The sequence below is a fragment of the Onychomys torridus genome, chromosome 10, assembly GCF_903995425.1.
Source record: "Onychomys torridus chromosome 10, mOncTor1.1, whole genome shotgun sequence".
NCBI lineage: Eukaryota > Metazoa > Chordata > Mammalia > Rodentia > Cricetidae > Onychomys > Onychomys torridus.
Genome location: NC_050452.1, coordinates 25766406 through 25787128, shown reverse-complemented (window position 1 = coordinate 25787128; position 20723 = coordinate 25766406). Strand labels below are relative to the sequence as shown.

The window sequence follows — 20723 nt, the reverse complement described above, 5'->3', positions numbered from 1 at the left end:
CCAAAGGAGTCAGATCCCACAGGTTGGGAATGGCTGGTTTAGAGGTTTCCAGTGGTATAGAGTAGGAGGAAAATCAGATGCCAAGACAGAGGGGCTCCTATAGCTGCAGTTGGCTTTAGGCAGTTATTTTTATTTTTTACTTAGCCAAGAGTATTTTAAATGAGCACTCCGGAAACAGAGGTAGGAGGATCTGTGAATTTGAGGCTAGCCTGGTCTACAAAGTGAGTTCCAGGATAGTCAGGTTTCCAGAGAAACCCTGTCTCAAAACAAAACAGAACTTGAAGTAAATGAGAACCAAATAGGAGATGAGATGGATGTTTAGCCACCAGAGGAAGAACAAGAGAAGAACAAAGGAAGCCCAAAGGAACTGAAGGCGGAGAGAAATGTTATTTTTCTAAAATGAGAGCCCAGTTCTTAACTGAGAGGAAGAAGCTGCTGGATAAAGCATTAAGGAACTGTTGGAGTCTCCAAACATATATGCCTTTAACAGTGGCTAGGTGATGGAATGGATGTATGAAAAAATGGACAGTCAAGACAGAATGAACTATCAGCCAGCCGTTTTCTTCTTTTCTTTCCTCTGCCTTTATTTCTCTTTGTGTTGAGTATAGAACCTAAGACCCCATGCAAGGTAAACACATTAAAACACTGAGCTACTCTCTGGCAGGCAGCCACTAAGTATCCTATGCAAGACATAATACTAGGTTTAAGGCTAAAGACGTGGCCTTTTGAATTCTGAAATTTGGTTTCTTAGATTGTGGTCAACATCCCTGAGTCTGAATCACATGGACATTGAGTAAAAAAATGCAGATTTGGAGGCTAGGGATATAGTTTAGTGCCTTGTTTTGCATGTGTAAGGCTGAGTTTGAGCCCTAACTCTTCAGCAAATAAACAAACAAAAAAAGTGTATCTGATCACACCAGTTTGTCTGTCTAAAGGGGAGCCAAGGAAGCCATTCTTTTCCTTAGTTCTTAGGAATGGCCACATAAGTACACATAAGGAGCCTGCAGGACAAAGATTGTTTTCACCTGTATCTTGGAGAAATGCTGGGAGCTGGTTTATGATAGATAGCCTAACCCAAACCCAGAGCTTGAAGATCTTACTTCCTTTTTCTGTTTTCACAGCCAGTTGAAGAAGAAGCATCGTCAAAGGAAGAATCCACACCTTCCAAGCCAGTGGTAGGGATTATTTACCCTCCTCCAGAGGTCAGGAATATCGTTGACAAGACTGCCAGTTTTGTGGCCAGGTAACAGCTGTTTCTGCACAGTGGGTTGGGGGAAATTGTAGTAGAAAGGGCTTTGAATCAGCGCAAGGGCGACATGGGATTTTTTTAGAGGCTCTGACTTAGACTTGGTAATTCTTCTAAAACCACAGTAGGGCAGTGAGGTAGGCAATAGACAGGACTGGTGTCTTTGACTTACCACACCAGTAACCACAGTGAGAGCCATACCCAGCTGTATAGTCACCAGGAGTTTCTGCTCCTAAAACAAGCCTGAGGGAATTCCTGGTAGCTTCCTTTAACCGGTGATATGTATGCTGTGTTTGAGCTGCTAGCTGGAGGAAAGAGAAAGCAGGGCTGATCATTTTCCTGTGTAAGGACTTCTTTTCCACAGAGCCTCAAATGGCCGTTTACAGATGAGTCAAGAGCAAGCTGATAGGACTGACGGAAGCTCACTTATATTATAAACATTTAGTTATCTTCCCAGGCAGTGTGAAATTTGGTCAGGGTTTCTCTCAGCCTCCTTCCTCATCCTACATCCTTAGATGTAATCTTTTTTAGGGTACTTGACTCCAAAGGTCAACATACCCCCTGGCCTAGAGCATTTATAGAGTATTCTTTTGGCAACCCACAGATATATCCAGTCCACAGATATTTTGTTTGTCCTTAGGATCTTTTAAAAAAATTCTTATTGCCACACTTAGAAATGAGACGATTTCACAATCTGTCTGGCTTTCTGGTTTTCTTGAACTAGGCTGCTTCTTTCATGGCAGTACTACTTGGCCTGGAACAGTGTCCAGGGTATATGCTGTACAAGGCCCCCACTTAGAGTCACTCCCCTGAAGCAACATCTCTACCACCTTGTATCATTTAATAGATGTTTCTTTCCCAACTTCCTAATGAAGTGAAACATCAAAAGAGATTCTGGTTGATATCTTTCACGGTGTCCACTCCTCGAGAGTTCATGTCACTTTAAGGGCTTTAATTAACATGGATTTTCACTTAAAAGCTGCCCTAAGATTAGGGCATTGGGTGTTATGTTTAGTTGGCTAATGTTTCATAGCAACCTTAATCCTTCCCCCTTCCTCCTGAGATGTAAATAATTGGAGAAAGGAATAAGTGCAATCTTACTGTCAAGACAATTCCTGTCAGCTGTTGTCACCTTTTCCTGTCTCCTTCGGCCCTTGGCATCCTTTTTTTAGATATGGTAACTCTAGCACAAGTGCCATCATGCCTTGATTTTCCTTGGATGCTAAATTGTAAACATTTCCTGCATTACTCCATGATTTCCCTCATGCATGCTTTCTGTGGAGAGGATGCAGGTGTTTTCTTGAGATGTTTCCAGTGTTTCTGATTGGTCAGTGAAGCTGTAGGAGGAGTTTGAACATTGTCTTTCCCACTTAGGTGGTTTCTTTAGAAGAAAATTCTACGTGAAATATCAGTGGTTAAGAGAGCATTAAAAGAAAAGATGCTGGGGGTGGAGAGATGGCTCAGTTCAGTAAAGTGCCTGCCACGAAAGTACGAGGACTTGAGTTTGGGTTCCCTGCACTCATGTAAAAGCAAGATTAAGCGGTGCCTCCATCTGGTAACCTCAGTAATGGGGACTGGGGACGCAGATTTCTGAAGCTTGTTGGACAGGTAGTCTAGCACATTGGTGTGCTTTAGATTCAGTGAGAGACCTTGCCCCTTGCCTCAAAAACAAAGGTGGGGGGTTGGGGATTTAGCTCAGTGGTAGAGTGCTTGCCTAGCAAGTGCAAGACCCTGGCTTCAATCCTCAGCTCTGGGAGAAAAAAAAATGTAAAAAAGTAAAGGTGGGTCAGTATGTTGATGCACTCTGAAGGTAGAGGCAGGTCAATCAGTGTGAGTTTCAGGCCACCCTGGTAGCATTTCAGGCTAGCCAGAAACTATCTAAAATAAATACGTAAATCAATTTAAATAAGGTGGGAAATGATAGACACTTAACATCAGCCTCAGGCCTCCACAGGCATGTGTGCACACATGTATGCACTTAGAAACATCTCAGTTTCCTAAATAGCTTTCCGATAATTGTGTCATCCTCTGCTGCCATAGACAAAAAAGCACGACTAACCAAGTTCTCTTAAAAAAAAAAAAAAGAAAAGCCCATCATTGGTGTAGTGATACACACCTGTAATTCCATGCTAGAGAGGATGTTGAAAGTTGGAGACTAGCCTGGCTAAATGGTGAGCTCTATTTTAAAAAAAACGGAAATAGGAGCTGAAGAAGTGGCTCAGAAGTTGGGACCACTTTCTGCTCCTTCAGAGGACCTGACTTTGGTTCCCAGCACCCATGCCAGGCAACTCACAACCAGAGAATCTAATCTGAATCAATCTCTCTCTCTCTCTCTCTCTCTCTCTCTCTCTCTCTCTCTCACACACACACACACACACACACACACAGAGTTTTGGTTTTGTTTGTTTTTTCGAAAAGGAAAACAAGGGAACTGGAGAGATGGCTCAGAGGTTAAGAGCACTGGCTGCTCTTCCAGAGGTCCTGAGTTCAATTCCCTGCAACCACATGGTGGCTCACAACCATCTGTAATGAGATCTGGCGTCCTCTTCTGGCCTGCAAGGATAAATGCAAACAGAACACTGTATACATAAGTAAATAAATCTTTAAAGAAAAGGAAAACAAAATGGATTGGACATACTTTGAAGTCCCATAATGTGTGAGGCAGAGGCAGGTGAATCTCTGTGAGTTTAAGGTTTACAATGTGAGTTTCAGATCAACCAAGGCCAGGACCTTGTTTGAAAAAAAAATAGATATTAAAAAAGGGTTGAGTGTGTAGCTTAGTGATGGAGTGAATGTATATCTTTATGTACAAGGATAGGAGTTCTATCTCTAGTAGTGTAAAAACCCCACCGTGTTTCTAGATGGGTTTTAACCATGGTAATCACTTCGTAGGCATTCTAAAATCTGAACTTGGGATGGCTCAGTGGGTTGAATGCTTGCTACACAGCATTAGGACTTGAGCTTGGATCTCTAGCACCACATAAAAATGTGTGTGTGTGTGTGTGTGTGTGTGTGTGTGTGTGTGGTGTGTATTGGGGATGATTGTAACCCTAGCCTTGGTGGTTAAAGATAGGCAAATTCTTGACTCCCCTGACTGGCTAGCATGCCTAACCATAAGGATGAGTCCCAGGCTGAAAATGATAGAGGAGGCTATCCAATGTCAACCTCTGGTCTCCATGTGAGCATATGTACATATGTATTCATTCTCTCCCTCTCTCTGTCTCTGTCTCAGAAATTGTAAGTAAAATCTGAACTTGATTTTGCATACTTCAAAATGAAGGGACAGGTCAAAATCTTGCTCTGGGAGAGAGCTGGTATTCAGGTCTGTTCTGCTAAGCCAGGTACTCAAGAGTAGGCAGTGGGTATCTGCAACCAAATCTGACTAAAAGGAACTTTTTCTCGGTAGGAAGGTCTTCCCAGTCCTGCATTTTCCTGTCAAAAAGCTAAATTGGAAATTACTTTTAAAAAGCCCCACCAGCTGGGCTGAGTCAGAGTCAGGCTTTTCTGCTGAAATCCATTCCTTGTGTTGGAGGATCTAATTCTAAAATTAGCAGTAAGCCAACTTAGATCCCTGGAATTTCTTGGAATAAGTACATCTGTCTTCTCATTTTATCTTTCTAACTGTTCCCTGATGTGTAGAAGCTATGGCCTAGGCAGTACTGCAAGAGACAACCCAGACTTCCCTTTCTAGACGCCATTAATCTCCCTGGGCGGTTCCCAGGCATGCTGACCTGATTGAGAGGACCCAGATCTATATCCATCCTGCTGTGTGTGGTTTATATTACATAGGGAGGAAAATGCTTCTTTCCAAAGCATGAGGTTCCAGCTGGACTAATGCACAGTCAGTTGAGACCTCATGGTATTAGTCAAGCTACAGCATGTGACCAGAACTTGCTAGAGGACAGGCTTTCCATAGTCTGTGCCATGGGTGTCACAGATTGTTGTAGCTAATCTTCGTGTACACAGTGTTCTGCCTGCATGTATATCTGCTGGCCAGAAGAGGGCACCAGATCTCATTATAGATGGTTGTGAGCCACCGTGTGGTTGCTGGGAATTGAACTCAGGACCTCTGGAAGAACAGACAGTGCTCTTAACTTCTGAGCCATCTCTCCAGCCCCTGTGGTGGTTGAGTTCCCCTACCCCCAAACCCCCTGAGACAGGGTTTCTCTGTATAGCTTTGGAGCCTGTACTGGATCTTGCTCTGTAGACCAGGCTGGTCTCAGAACTCACAGAGATCTGCCTGCCTCTGCCTCCCAAGTGCTGGGATTAAAGGCATGCATTGACGCTGCCCATTGGTGCTGAGCTTAATCATAAAGTCAACTGTATCTTGTCTTCTGCTCAGTTTAACTGACAAGGAGGGCCGGCAGTGTGAAAGTCTGAACAAAGAGTGACCTGTCTGGCACTAGTCCCTGGAGCAATGGGACTTGGGAGCCAGAGAATCAGTGGAAGCCCCATGGGCCTCTTCTGAGAGACCAGTCATGTCCAGTGTTGGTGGAGCTGCCCCTTCTAGGCTACATAGCATAACTGTCCCCTATGTTTACGAGCCACTGTATTCAAAAAGCCTTGAGCATCTCTTTAAATACTAGAAGGTACAGAGGGAAAGTGATGCTAGCCACATTTTACATGAGGGAAATCAAACAAGGAATACTTTGGAACCTTGTTCTGTGTGACATTAAGTAGTGAAGCAGAGATTTGAAGGTGTCCATGTCTTGTGTCTTTCTAAGGCTGTGTGCCTTTAAGCTGACACAGATGTCACATGTAAGTATGACACTTGGAGCTAGGTTTGGTGGCTCAGTTAACTGCACCTGGAAGGTAAAGGCAGTCAAATCAGGAGTTCAAGTCCAGTCTGAGACCCTATCTCAAAAAACCAAAGCCAAAAAGTTATGGCTTCAAGAGTTATACTACTGGAACTCTAAAAATCAGGATTCCCCATTTTGTCATTATCCTAGAGGATTGCATTTCTTCAGTGTGGGTATATATCTGTATGTGTGCACACGCATACACACTTACACATGGATGAGAGTACCAACTTGTGAGAGTCAGTTCTTTCCTTTTACCACGTGGAACCAGGAGATCAAACATAGATTGTAGGTTGTTCAAGTTGTCAGCAAGCACCTTTACCTACGCAGTCATCATACCATGGCCTTACCCTCTGTGTGTGTGTGTGTGTGTGTGTGTGTGTGTGTGTGTGTGTGTACATACACACAGAATATATAAATCTTGCAGAGCCTTGTAAACCTTACAGAGCATTTTTTTTTCTTTGTGGGTCTCTCAATAATAAATGAAGTTATTTTAGGCAGTATTTGGACAAGACATTAATATTTGTTAGCTGTTTGGGTTTTTTGTTCTTTGTTTTTGTGGAGCTGGGAGCCAAATCCAGGGCCTTGTGCATATTAGACAAGCACTCTACAATTGTGCTACATCCTCAGCCAAAAAATGTTTAATTCTAAGAAAAAAGCAATTGTTCAGCTGGTTGTAGATGTTATAGGAGTGGCAGAGGAGCTAAGGGATGACTGGTGGGAGTAGCCAGGCCCACTTTGGCAGATGGCACTGACTGCTGATTCCTAGATACTCGAGGAGGAGCTCTGACATCAGAGGGATGGACTGGTTTGGTGAGTGGGTGGTGGCACAGATGTTGAAATGGACAGAGATTTGGATCTGAGTAGTCACAAAGGTTGTGCTATTCATTATTTGATGTGTTATTATTTTTTTCCCCAGAAATGGGCCTGAATTTGAAGCCAGGATCCGACAGAATGAGATCAATAACCCCAAGTTCAACTTCTTAAATCCCAATGACCCTTACCATGCTTACTACCGCCACAAGGTCAGCGAGTTTAAGGAGGGGAAGGCTCAGGAACCCTCAGCTGCCATCCCCAAGGTTATGCAGCAGCAGCAGCAAGCCACCCAACAACAGCTGCCCCAGAAGGTTTGGAGCCCAGCCCCTCTTTATGGGTTAGGGAGGAAGCAAGGTGGGTGGGCATAATTAGCTCTGCTCTCCACAATCACAACCACCAGGGACGGAAGTAAAGTTACCCTCGTCTTCCAGAAGCACTGATGGTACATAGCACTTGCTGAGCACTGGTTGGTCAAGCTCTGTGCTCTGGGCTCAGGTCATGAAGAGCCTAACAGAACAACTGTTTAACAGATAGCGAAGCTGAGGCTTTTCTAAATATGATTTATTACTCCGAGGTGTGATAGGTAGTTGTAGTGTGAGACCCTTTTGGCCTGGATGAGCTAAAGTAGCCTTGTGCCATTCCTTCCCTTTTGTCTGGGCTGCTCTAATACCCAGTTTGGGCTAGGGCCCAAGAGTGTTGAAGCCAGCAGCACTAATGACAATCAAGAATGTCCTTGAAGACAAAGTGCCAGTGCAGTTTGTCTGCTGTGCAGAACTGGCCTGGTCTCTTCGTTATGCACCATTCCCTGACTTGTGGGAAAAACAACCTTTTGTTGGCCATGAGAAATTACAGTTGAAGTCATGTTTGAAGACCTTGGATTTCGATTGCTGCTTGTAAGGCCTAAAGTTCTCATTAAAAGAAACATTCACAATATCTGTTCTGTCTGCCTCATGGTTCTCTTGGAGGTCATTGATGTACCTTATGCAATGGCATTCACTACACAAACACATGGCCTTAATTGTACAGCCTCTTAAGTTAGATTTTATAGCCTGTTTCCTGTATATTTTGGCCACCTCTCTAGGTGTTTGGTTTCAGAATGGGAGCAGAGATGTAGATCCTTGAAGCAGATTAGGGAGTTGAGGCTCAGTTGCGTGAGACACTGTTGCTCTTGGGTGCCAGTCTTCTAGAAAGTCCCAGTGGTGCTAACAAGTGATAAAGCGTCTGCCTGTTCTTGTTCACACTCTGTCTCAGGTCCAAGCCCAGGTGATCCAAGAGACCATAGTACCAAAGGAGCCCCCTCCTGAGTTTGAGTTCATCGCTGATCCCCCCTCCATCTCAGCCTTTGACCTGGATGTAGTGAAGCTCACAGCTCAGTTTGTGGCCAGGAATGGGCGCCAGTTTCTGACCCAGCTGATGCAGAAGGAGCAGCGCAACTACCAGTTTGACTTTCTTCGCCCACAGCACAGCCTCTTCAACTACTTCACAAAGCTGGTGGAGCAGTATACCAAGGTGCTGGGTCAGGGCAGAGGGTAATGTCCAAGGCTGGGAGTACAGTATTCACTTTCTATCAGCAAGGACACTTGCTTTGTGGGATGTCTGGGGAAATGTGATTCCCAACTTAATGTAAAATCTTGACTCTTATATTTATATAACCTTTGTGTGTATGTGTAAGACTGTAGGTGCTTTTGTGCCTTGCCATGGAGCACACTTAGGGTCAGAGAACAACGTTCAGTTCTCTCCTTCCACAAGGATCAAAATCAGTACATCAGGATTGTATAGCATGTGCTTTTACCTGCTGAACCATCTCATTGGCTCTAAGTCTTGATTTCTGTCGTTTTGTTTTTTCAAAGATAGAGTCTTGCTGTGTAACCCCTAACCCTGGCTGACTTTGAGCTCACTGTGTAGACCAATCTGGCCTCAGAGAACCTCTTGTCTCTGGGATTAAAGGCATGGGCCCCCACACCCAGCTTCAATTGTTATCTCTTTAAATCTTGTTATTAAAGAGACATGTTTATAATGTTATTATTTGGTGGCCATTGCTGTGTGACAAAGACTAGGTAGCACTGGCTAATTTTAAGTGTATGTACATCTTTAGTTGTCTACTATTTGGCCTGAGAAGCAGGCTCTTAACAGTTGCTTCCTATTACTTAATTTAATCCTCGCAGAGCTTTAGTGGCATTTCCCCAACTTTCACAGGCAGAAACGGGCTAAGAAAGATGATTTTATGGGCTACGGTTATAGCTCAGTGGTAGAGTACTTTTCTAGTATGTATAAGGCCCTGGGTCCAGCACGGGGGAAAAAAGACCAAAAAAGGAATGAAATGTGAAGTCATAATCTGTACGATTTCAAGCTAGTAAGCAGTGTTGCTGAGATTCAAATCTTTGTTATTTTTACCCTGTGGAGTAATTTATACCAGGAGAAGTTCAGTGTGAGTTACTAACATTTGAAAACATGTGCAGCATCTTCCCATTTGGCCCTGGTGATGTGTAGCCTGGGCTACAGACTGAAACTGGTTTGTTTGTTTCAAGGCAGGGCTTCTCTGTGTAGCCTGCCTGTCCTGGATCTCGCTCTGTAGACCAGACTGGCCTCGAACTCACAGAGATCCATCTGCCTCTGCCTCCTGAGTGCTGGGATTACAGGTGTGTGCCACCACCGCCCGGCCACATCTGTTCTTAATATTTAAAAATAATGTTAAAGATTTAAGTTGAAAGGACTCATAAGGGCTTGCTCTAAGTATAAAATTAAAAATATAAAAATGTGCCTTTAGAATCTAGAAGCTAGTAGAACTACGGCTGAAATCCAAAGCCAAAGGGTTTCTGTAAGTACACAGTATCAGGTTTTTGTGGATTTTTATATTTGTTTTATTTATTTTTATTTTGCATGTATGAGTATTTTGCCTGCATGTATGTCTCTGTACCACTCATGTGCCTGGTGCCATGGAGGTGAGAAGAGGCCATTAGATCCCCTGGAACTAGAGTTACAAATGGTTTTAAGCTACCATATGGGTGCTGGGATTGAACCCAGGTCCTCTGAAGAACAATCACTTCTCTTAGCTACATGCCATCTCTTTATTCCCATAGTATCAGTTCTTTACTGTAAGGCCTGGGTTCAATTTGATCTGCTTCCATAGTTAGAAATCCTTAGTCTTTATTTTGTTACTTTTTTGTTTCTTCCTCTAAATTTGGATATTGGCATTGATTCATAACTTGAAGGCACTGGTGTCTACCCATTGAAAGCTGTACTAGTGGTAGATTCTAGGGATAAGGTGCAAGAAGGGAGCAAGGTTAAATTGTGCTGCTTTGTGAGCGGAAGTGGATATTGCTGGACAGTTGGAATGCTTGTTAGAATAAAGGCAGTCAGTGTTCTTGGTAAATGCACATAAGACAGGGGTTCTAGTAGTGAGATGAAAGAAATCTGTCTTTGTGGAGTTCTGTAGTGGGGAGGAGAATACAGGTGAGGTGTCTTATGTGTTTCGGATGGGGATAGATACTCTAGATCAAAAGGTGGGATGGAAATACTGGGAAGTAGGGAGAAGGTGGCTGTGGTCTTGAACAGAACAGCAAAGAGGACTGATTACCATTTTCAAAATGATAGGAGCACATCAGTGTTATGTAAGCAGCTATAATATAGCGTGTTCTAGGTCACCTGTCAGTTTTGCATACTTTACTGGGAATTCTGGAAATGGCCTTCTCTAAAGTTCTAGTTGTTGAATAACTTGCACCAAGCCTGACATGTAGAGCTGGAATTGAGGCTGAGTATCCATCTCTTATGTCCTGTGATGGGCCCAGCAAGGCTGCCTCTTTGTTTTATACTGTGATCTAATTTTCTTTCAGATCTTGATTCCACCCAAAGGCTTATTTGCAAAGCTCAAGAAAGAAGCTGAAAATCCTCGAGAAGTATTGGACCAGGTAAACACAGGATTTCCTGCTACCAGGTACCAATGCAGCAGGTTCTTTGTGTGGGTTTTGTTTTTGTTTAGAAACCATCTTTGAGGCAGTGCAGGTTGACCTTCCCTAATCTGAAATTTAAAACACTCTGGAATCTGAAACTTTTGGAGCCCACATGACACTAGAAATTCAAAATTCCACATCTGACCTCACGTGATGGGTCACTTTCAAAATGCAGGTTCACTAACATCATATAAAATTAACCTTCAGGCCATCTGTATGAGGTGCATATGGAATGTAATGGCCTTCAGATTTAGATATGGATTCTATCCCTGGTGCATCTCATTCATCATATATATGCAAATATCCCAAAATTAGACACATTTCTGGTCCCAAGCATCTCAAGGAAGGGGTTGTCAGCCTGAACCTAGTTGTAGGGTGCTGAGAAGGAAAGCCTTGTGAAGACTACAAAGTCCAGCCAGAAGTGTAGCAGATCCCTGGGTAGAGAGGTAGTAGGAGCCTTTGGAAGTCACCAGGTTCTCACAGTTGGTGCTGGTTGGTTTTAACTGTGAGATGACTGTTTCTCAGACTCTTAGATTGCGGCTGCTATTGAAGATACCAGGTTTTCTTTTCTTAATTTTAAAAAATGTTTGCAAGATGTAGTGTCTCACTTCTAATCCCAAAACAAGGCCGCTCTGGGCTACAGAGTGAGACTCCATCTCAAAAAACAAAGCACCTCCCCTGCCCCCAAAATTTTTTTTGATAAGTTCCATACATGTATACCCATATATACTGATTTTTAGATGTCTTTGTGTCCCATCCCCCCATTCTTTATTTTCCCTGCCTCTTCCACTGAAATCCTCAGTAAGGTCTGCCTCTTTTCTTGTCATCCTTTTTGTGTGACCCCTGCGTTTATTGAAGTTGCTTATATGAACATGGGTGAGAGATTATTTACTGGCGTGTGGCCAACTTGTCGGTACGACGTCACTGAAGAAAATGACACCTTTACTTAAGCCGCCCTTAATTGCCAGTAGGCCCTCAAGGAGGAATGCCCTCTTCCGCTTGTGATGAACTGCTCGTGGGTTCAGTATTGAGTAGGTAACCACAGCTGTAGTGAGTTCATGAGTACAGTGGCTTTGTTGTGTCCAGAAGATGTCTTTTTGCTGTACATTTCTCCATCTTCTGGTTCTTACATTCTTTCTACTCTCTCTTCTACAAATGTTCACTGAACCTTGGAAGGGGTGATGTGAATGTCCTCTTTAGGACTATATACCACTGTTACTTATCCTTAGCATTTGCCAACTCTGGTGGAACCCTGGACATTTCCCCTCACGAACAGTTGCCTCTTGATCTGAAGCCTCATTGGAGGCACTTAGCTATTTCCTATCCCCATAGGTGTGTTACCGAGTAGAATGGGCCAAATTCCAGGAACGGGAGAGAAAGAAGGAAGAAGAAGAGAAAGAGAAGGAACGAGTGGCCTATGCTCAGATCGACTGGCATGATTTTGTGGTGGTAGAGACCGTGGATTTCCAACCCAATGAGCAAGGTAGGTCTGGGAGGAGAGTGCCCCCATGTGGGAGCCAGGAACTCTGGTGCTTCCAGGGGGCAGCAGAACCAGGCACAGTACTATATTAGTGTTTGTCCCTCTGTTCCAGAAGGGGAAACATTGTTCATTTGCACCAGTTAAATTCAATTCAACAGCTGGTTATTATGTTAGACTCTGATGTCCTCTGCGGATAATGAAAGCAGATAATTCCCTAGCCTTTGGGGAGCTCACAGATAGGACAAGGAATACCTTCTCTCTGTCTCTCTCTCTCTCCCCCTCTCTTTGGTTTTTTGAGACAGGGTTTCCCTGTGTAGCTTTGCGCCTTTCCTGGAACTCACTCTGTAGCCCAGGCTGGCCTTGAACTCACAGAGATCCGCCTGGCTCTGCCTCCCGAGTGCTGGGATTAAAGGTGTGCCCCACCACCGCTCAGCCCTCTCTTACTTTTGGAGACAGGGCATATTAATCATAGTTTCTAGAGGAACAGAACTGATGGAGTCAGTCTGTATATATAAAAGGGAGATTTACTAGACTGACTTCCAGGCTGTGGTCTAGCTAGTCAACAATGGCTGTCTCCCAACAGCAGGTCCAGGAGGCTGGACGGCTCAGCTGGTGTCGGTCTCATTGGAGTCCTGACTAGGGGAGAATGCCTCAGCAGCAGGGTAGGCCAGCCTCCTCTCAGGAGTGAGGGCAGGCAAGAAGGTGTGGCCAGGTTTACGGTGGGTCTTCCCACCTAAAACGATCAACCAAAAGAATCCTTCACAGGTCCAGCTGCTTGGGTTTTCATTCATTACAGATGTAGTCAAGTTGACAACCAAGAATAGCCATCACACAGGGTCTCAATGTAGTCCTGGCTGTCCTAGAACCCACTGTGTAAACAGACTGGCTACAGACTCATAGAAAAATCCACTTGCCTCAGCCTTCCTTCCTTCCAAGTGTTAGGATCAAAGGTGTTGCTACCATGCCTGACTCAGAATGCTTTTGACCCTGGTTTTACCCCTTTTAGGGAACTTCCCACCCCCAACAACACCAGAGGAACTGGGAGCCCGAATCCTCATTCAAGAGCGCTATGAGAAGTTTGGGGAAAGCGAGGAGGTGGAGATGGAGGTTGAGTCTGATGAGGAAGATGAGAAGCAGGAAAAGGCTGAGGAGCCTCCTTCCCAACTGGACCAGGATACTCAAGTACAGGACATGGATGAGGTAAATTCCCAGGTGGTTTTAGCCTGACCTTTCTCCTAGAGCCCAAGAGGTTGGGTGATGTTCTCCTAGTCCAAGCTTCCACTCCTTGAGGCTCAAAAGATTGTGAGCCCCGGAGAAGGCCAGACTGACTGCTGCTGTTTAAGCCCAGGCAGCCTAACATGTCTTTTCAGCTCCAGCAACAAAGACCAATTCATAGGAAAGATCTGAAGCTGTGCCAGCCTTGTATAGTCTATTGCTTTCCCTGTGGCTCGGCCGCCTCGCTGCCAACCCACTCTCCACCCAGCCCTGTTAGAGAGCCATATCACCCTGTACTTTGAAGCCTTTCTAGACTTAGGCCTAAAGGATCACTAGTTCCCAAGCTTGTCTAAATGTAGCCTACACATCCTTTCAGACAGTTCTACCCTCTTCCAGCATGACCCTCCAAGTAGGCACAGAATCCTGAGCCAAGCTGCTTTCCGACTCTGAAAGAATCTGTGTGCAGCTTGAGAAGAAAGGCTCCAGTGTGTGTGGGAATTGACTTTTTCTCTCTCTCCCAGCACTGCTCTGGGAGCAGCTACCACTGAGCGCTGACTTGGCCCTGTAGTCCTCTTCTGTGTGTTAAGTGCCTTTGGCCTCTTGGGATTGCCTGGTGCCAGCCGCTGAAAATGCCTGGGAGGAGTGTTAGCACCATGGTCCTGATGCTCCCATTCATGTTGTGAGGAAACAGCCTGGCTTGCTGCCAGCTGACCTCAGCTGCTCCAGAAGGCTTAGCACATGGATGCTGGTTGGCAGGGGCCAAGGCTTCTTGCCACTCTGAGAGCTGCCAGTCTTGAGCTTTGTGGAAGCGGCCTTTCATCTCCTGAGTTGTGCCTCTGCTTTGCTTTTCAGGGTTCAGACGATGAGGAAGAAGGACAGAAAGTGCCCCCTCCCCCAGAGACACCCATGCCTCCGCCTTTGCCCCCAACTCCAGACCAAGTCATTGTGCGAAAGGACTATGATCCCAAAGGTAGGGCCTGCCTCCCAGTCCTTGTGCTGCTAAAGAAAGTTCTGCTTGGTCTTGTGTGTTCTTCAGATGGGTTGTCTCTAGGAGGGCTTGAGGTGACCCCTATATTGCAAGCCTCATGGTGGGAAACAGTAGAGTCATCTCCAGTTTCGAGTTTCTGGTGTAATGGTGGCACTGAATGGATGTTTTCAGTGAATGATGTTTGAATACACCACTTTCTTAGCCTCAACTACTATCCAGAATTCTCACTTAGACATCTCTGTTTCCTCCTAGCTTCCAAGCCCCTTCCTCCAGCTCCTGCTCCTGATGAGTACCTTGTGTCCCCCATCACTGGGGAGAAGATTCCTGCCAGCAAGATGCAAGAACACATGCGTATTGGGCTTCTTGACCCCCGCTGGCTGGAGCAGCGGGATCGCTCCATCCGAGAGAAGCAGAGTGATGATGAGGTTTATGCACCAGGTAGGTAAGGTGGAGCTTCTCAGCCCATAGCTTGCTTTATGCAGACACAGAATAGTTGAGGTCAGAGAGTTTAGGAGATAGGTGCAGCCTATGAAAGAAATCTGTATTTTCCAGAACACTGTAGAGGAATCCTCCAAGGGCTGGTACTGACAGGATGTCACATACCCATTGCTGTCCTGTAACAAGACACTGGCAATAGCTGGGAGGGATATTGAGTCTTTGGCTCTCTTGGATGGACTTGTGATTGAAATTTTCTATTCTTACTAGTCCTCCTGACAAAACAGCAGGATAGGGCTTCACATGCTAGTGCACACCTTTAAACCCAGCACTCGGGAGGCAGAAGCAGGTGGATCTCTGAGTTGAGGCCAGCATGGTCTACATGGAGAATTCTAGGACAACCCAGCACTACATAGAGAGACCCTGCCTTTAAAAAAAAAAAAAAGGCATCAGGATAGGAAGGGGGCTGCCAAGGGCTAGGGGCTGGTCTTTAGTCCTGTTAATAGGGGTTGGACAAGTACCAGGTCTTTAGGCTTACTGCTTCTCTGGTAACCCTCCCCAGACAGGGGATAAGAGTAACTGTTGGATCTGACTGCCAGCCTGTGCTGTGGATCCAGCCTCCACTCTGCATTCCCAGAAAGCTGCTGACTTGTCAGAAGGGCACCAGGTGTAGCTTCCCTTTGTCTCCGTTCTGTTGTATACAGGTCTGGATATTGAGAGCAGCTTAAAGCAGTTGGCTGAACGCCGTACTGATATCTTTGGGGTAGAAGAAACAGCCATTGGTAAGAAGATTGGTGAAGAGGAGATCCAGAAGCCAGAGGAAAAGGTACAGTTCCATTGAGTCCTAGTGCCTTCCCTGCCCTCTGTCTCCCACATGTGGGCTCAGCTCCAGGAGTCCTGACAAGCTGTTTTTGCTCTTCCATGCAGGTGACTTGGGATGGCCATTCAGGCAGCATGGCTCGGACCCAGCAGGCTGCCCAGGCCAACATCACCCTCCAGGAGCAGATTGAGGCCATCCATAAGGCCAAGGGCCTGGTGCCAGAAGATGATACTAAGGAGAAAATTGGCCCTAGCAAGCCCAATGAAATTCCCCAGCAGCCCCCACCTCCATCTTCAGCCACCAACATCCCCAGCTCAGCACCCCCCATCACATCCGTGCCCCGGCCACCTGCGGTGAGTCACAAGCCACCCTGTGACCAAGTGTCTTAAACTTTGGTCCTTAGGATGGGAGAATGCTATTGTCTGGGAAGGGTTTCAGAGTAGGGCCTGGCTGCTAGTTTGTCAAGTGGAAAGTGGGAACCTATAGCTTTGTCTTCCACTGCAGAGGAGAATTTGGAGCTGGGTGGCGAAACAGATTTGAGGCTAAGAAGGGCTGTGGGCTTAATGAATCTTTGAGAACTGATGGCCTGTAGCCAGGAGATCAAGTCAAGGTCAGCCTCTTTCGTGGTACTGTCTGTCATGAGCTGGTTGAATCTGAACCACCAAGCCCCAAGTACACAGAGTATTATCCTGGAATTCTCAGCAGCAAGTTGCTATCATGGGTCTGATGTGAGACTTGAGTCTCAGTGATAAACAGAATCCAAGTTGTCCAACCCCCATCTTGAGTGGCCAGTTGTTGTGCCCTTGAACCTGAGCCTTGGCTTTCTATGACTCATGGGTCTCCTTTCACCCTCAGATGCCGCCTCCAGTTCGTACCACTGTTGTATCTGCTGTACCTGTCATGCCCCGGCCACCTATGGCATCTGTGGTCCGGCTGCCCCCAGGCTCAGTGATTGCCCCCATGCCACCTATCATCCATGCACCCAGGATCAATGTGGTACCTATGCCTCCTGCTGCACCTCCCATCATGGCACCCCGCCCACCTCCCATGATTGTGCCAACAGGTCAGTCTGAGTATTGCTTTCCCATCTGTTGGGTCAGTCCACAGAGCCATGGCTGGTGTTGATGGCAACTATTCCCACTGGGTATCCACCCAGAGGAAATCCAGACTGGGAACTGGGAGGCCATAGCTCTTGAGGAAGTTGAGACTGAGATGGCGTAGCTAGTGTGTCTACATTTGGTGGTCAGGTCCTTGACAGGCTCAGAAGCCTGGCCGTTGACTCTTGTCTGGCTGATCTTGCCCTGCCTCTAGTCCTCTGCTGCCTAGTCTGGGCATCCTCCCAAGGCTTCCTGCCAGGGAACCTGCTGGGTGCCAGGCTTATCAAGGCAGGGCATGTCACACCTCTAAGGAGCAAAGCCTTCAAAATTTCCCCGGTCCTGCCTCCTGGGCCTCTGCACCCCTTCTGTACTCATTGGGTGGCTGTACCATGTCTTTGCAGCCTTTGTGCCTGCCCCACCTGTGGCTCCGGTCCCAGCCCCAGCCCCAATGCCTCCTGTACACCCCCCACCTCCTATGGAAGATGAGCCTCCATCCAAGAAACTAAAGACCGAGGACAGCCTCATGCCTGAGGAAGAGTTCCTGCGCAGGAACAAGGTCTGTGATTCAGAATGCTGCCTGTTCCCCAGAGTACCTGGCAGCATCATGGGTTGACCAAGCCCCAGCTGTGTTCCATTCCCATGCTGTTAGCTTCTGGGATGATGTAGGTCAGCCAGAAAGAAGTTTCTGGGTGTGTGGAGTTTTGCTTCTTTTTGGTTTGGTTTGGTTTGGGTTTTGGTTTTTCGAGACAAGGTTTCTCTGTAGTTTTGGTGCCTGTCCTGGATCTTTCTCTGTAGACCACGCTGGCCTTGAACTCACAGAGATATGTCTGACTCTGCCTCCCAAGTGCTGGAATTAAAGGTGTGCACCACCACTGCCTGGCTCTGGGTATGTGTTTAATGTGAGGTCAACAGCTGGGGGAGCAGAAAGCTCTCTAGTGGTGGTGGTTCTGGTAGTATGGACTTTTGTAGAGGCCAATGTGGAGGTGCAGCTGCTGAGGTAGTATCACCTGAGTGAAGTCCCAGGAGCACTAAACTAGCTAGAGAAAGGTCCTGGGCATGGATCTTCAGTTCAGTTCTACCCTCAGCCCGGGGAAGGCTGCCTGGTAGGGTAGGATTCTGCTGGCATTCTGAACAAGGATCCTACCTTGGCATTGCTGGTCCCTAGGAAAGCTGTTAGGCTTCAGTGAGTCTGAAGCTTCCATTAGATTTCCCTGTAAATTTGACAAAATTGTTTTTCTAAGACTAGGGTCTGTTTGAGTACCTACCAAAGATTCAGACTATTCTGTTTAGTGTTCCCAGCAGCCTGTTTCACAGGCAACCAGCATTGAGCTCAGGCGTCTTGTCTGCTCTGGAGCTGAGTTGTGAACCACATTTTTTACCCTACTGGTCCTTGAGGTTGCAGAATATTTTCACCTTAGTTCCAAATTAACTGGAAAGCAAGCTCAGAAAACTGAGCATGCTAATATACTCTTAAATCTCAGCACTCTAGAGGCAGAAAGATTGAGGCCAGCCTGGGCTACATATGAAACCCTGTCTAAAAACTAAAAAGAAATGAACCCTTGTGAAGTTGGTCACAAGTAACATCAGTGGTAAATGGGGCCAGAGGGACAAGAGTCATTGTGTGGATGGGCCCACTGTTAGCAGAACATAGTTCCTGGTTTACTTGGCATAATGAGCAATCTGTTTTACAGGGTCCAGTGTCCATCAAAGTGCAGGTACCCAACATGCAGGATAAGACGGAATGGAAGCTGAATGGGCAGGGGCTGGTCTTCACTCTCCCACTCACAGACCAGGTATGTGTTACCACCCTCCATTGGTCCCAGGTGCTTGGGAGCCAATGGGTTAGGTCAGCTTTTTCCAGCTGATCTTAGCAAGGGAATAAATGACCTTTCTTGGGTCCCACAGGTCTCTGTCATCAAAGTGAAGATTCATGAGGCCACAGGCATGCCTGCAGGGAAACAGAAACTACAGTATGAAGTAAGCCAGGGTAACCCCGGTCCTGCCTCTTAGGCTTCAACTCTCTGTCATCCCAGAAACAATCTCTTTGTTACAAAGTAGGATGGAGAGAGATCTGGATGTGACAGTCTGAGTCCATCCTAGAAATGATAGAGCTGCTGGAGGGAGTGCTGGGGCGGGTGAGCCTGACAGTGCTGCATCTGACAGCACAGTCTAATGCAGGGTCTAGAAATGTTTAGAACTGGGTGGGGACCTGCCTCTCTCTGCACATGGGATCTTTCAGGTCTTCTGGGGCCTCTTCTCTTCTGTAAAAACAGGGTGTTGAATTAGGTAATCACTAAGGGTCTTATGACCTAAGAAGTTGGCTGTTCGTTGGAGTCAGTCATGGCTAGCATCTTGGGGAGTTGAAAATTGAACAAGATGTTGACAAAGGTTACTTATATTTTGTCACTATCAGTTGGAAAGAAGGAAAGAAAAAGTGTTCTAGAAGAAACTGAAGTTCATAATCCACTGACCTCCTGGCCTTCCCTTAAGCATTCATATTGGTGCAGTTTAGAATATTAACAGCTGAGCTCATTGTGTGAGGCTGCATTGATGTGGTCAAAGACAGGTGCCATAAAGACATTTCTCTGTCTTCCAGGGCATTTTCATCAAGGATTCCAACTCCCTGGCTTACTACAACATGGCCAGTGGTGCTGTCATCCACTTGGCTCTCAAGGAGAGAGGCGGCAGGAAGAAGTAGTGAGACATATCTCCAGTTGGGCTCCTGCCTTGGACCTCTTCCTTCACCGCCACTTCCAGGAGCTTCTCTGGGACCTTTGGCACAACCTGTGCATCTGTTTCCTTCTTAATCAGTTTGAGATTCACCTTGTCCTTAGGAGAGTTGTTGCCCATATCTAACCTTACATGGGGTAAGAATAGCAGGGCTTTCTCAGCTCTCTGTGGAATGATTTCTTGTTAGGTTCTGGATTGGAGGCCCTTCAGGAAGCCCAGTAGGAATCGAAAACCCAGGGCTTTCCTACAAGATAGTTTCATAGCGCCCAAGAGACTGCTTGGTTGATAGAATATGGTTACTGGCATTCATCATTTTGTATCGTGCTTGGTCTCTCTGATAAACCTCTTGAAACCAGGCATCACACATGCATGCCTGTAATCCTGGGACTTGGGAGATGCAGGCAGGAGAATTAGATGTTCAAAGTTCGCCTCAGCCGTAAAGCTTGAGGCCAGCCTGGGATGTGTGAGATACTGTGTTAAACAAGTATTTTTAAAATTAAAGAAAAGACACCTCTTGGACCCTCGTGGAAGCAGTTTAATAATATCTGTCTCTTGACCAACTGTGCCCACTGCTCAGTGCTGTGGGGCTCCTGGGGGTCTCAGCAGTTGTAGTGTTTGTATATAAACTATTGCCACCATCATTAGTCTGTCTTCTGGGGAAAAACAAAACAAAAACTGGAAAAATTGGCTTGGTGAGTAAAGTGCTTGTAGGGCAAGAATCCATGTGGAAGTCCTTAGCACCGGCCGCCATAACCCTATGCCCTGGGAGACGGAAGACTGCCAGAATCATCCGGAGCAGGCCAGCAACCAAAGGACAGCTGTAAAGCCAGGTGGAAGGCAAGGCCTTCCCCATGTGTGCCGTGGCACATCTTCACATAGACACGCACACTTCATGTTTGTAAAGTATTGGGACGCTCCAGCATGCAGCATCCCACAGAACAAGAGCCACAATACATGGTGTAGTAGTTTCCTTCAGACCGGGAATCACCCATCAACTGATTGACATAGTGGTTTTAGGTAGGTGCTTCATCCAGTGTGAGCACAGGGTGTTCTTTATGATTGTTGTTAATTATGCCACGTCCATGTGCTTATCTAAGGGCCTCATATTTAGTTTACTATTTCATGGTTTTTGTTGTCATTGTGTGGT

General features: G+C 46.1%; 1 protein-coding gene across 1 annotated transcript in view; it reads left to right on the top strand.

Annotated features, from left to right (window-relative positions):
* The window catches only part of Sf3a1 (splicing factor 3a subunit 1), a 22936-nt gene extending 2213 nt beyond the window's left edge, over positions 1-20723 (top strand). Inside the window, exons 2-16 of the mRNA XM_036200624.1 lie at positions 1122-1243; positions 6965-7172; positions 8113-8370; positions 10695-10769; positions 12144-12294; positions 13298-13491; positions 14359-14476; positions 14747-14932; positions 15634-15755; positions 15857-16102; positions 16605-16812; positions 17248-17402; positions 18538-18639; positions 18752-18823; positions 19443-20723. Coding sequence (XP_036056517.1) covers positions 1122-1243; positions 6965-7172; positions 8113-8370; positions 10695-10769; positions 12144-12294; positions 13298-13491; positions 14359-14476; positions 14747-14932; positions 15634-15755; positions 15857-16102; positions 16605-16812; positions 17248-17402; positions 18538-18639; positions 18752-18823; positions 19443-19544 — 2319 coding nt within the window. The 3' untranslated portion in view covers positions 19545-20723. The remainder of the gene's footprint in view (positions 1-1121; positions 1244-6964; positions 7173-8112; positions 8371-10694; positions 10770-12143; positions 12295-13297; positions 13492-14358; positions 14477-14746; positions 14933-15633; positions 15756-15856; positions 16103-16604; positions 16813-17247; positions 17403-18537; positions 18640-18751; positions 18824-19442) is intronic.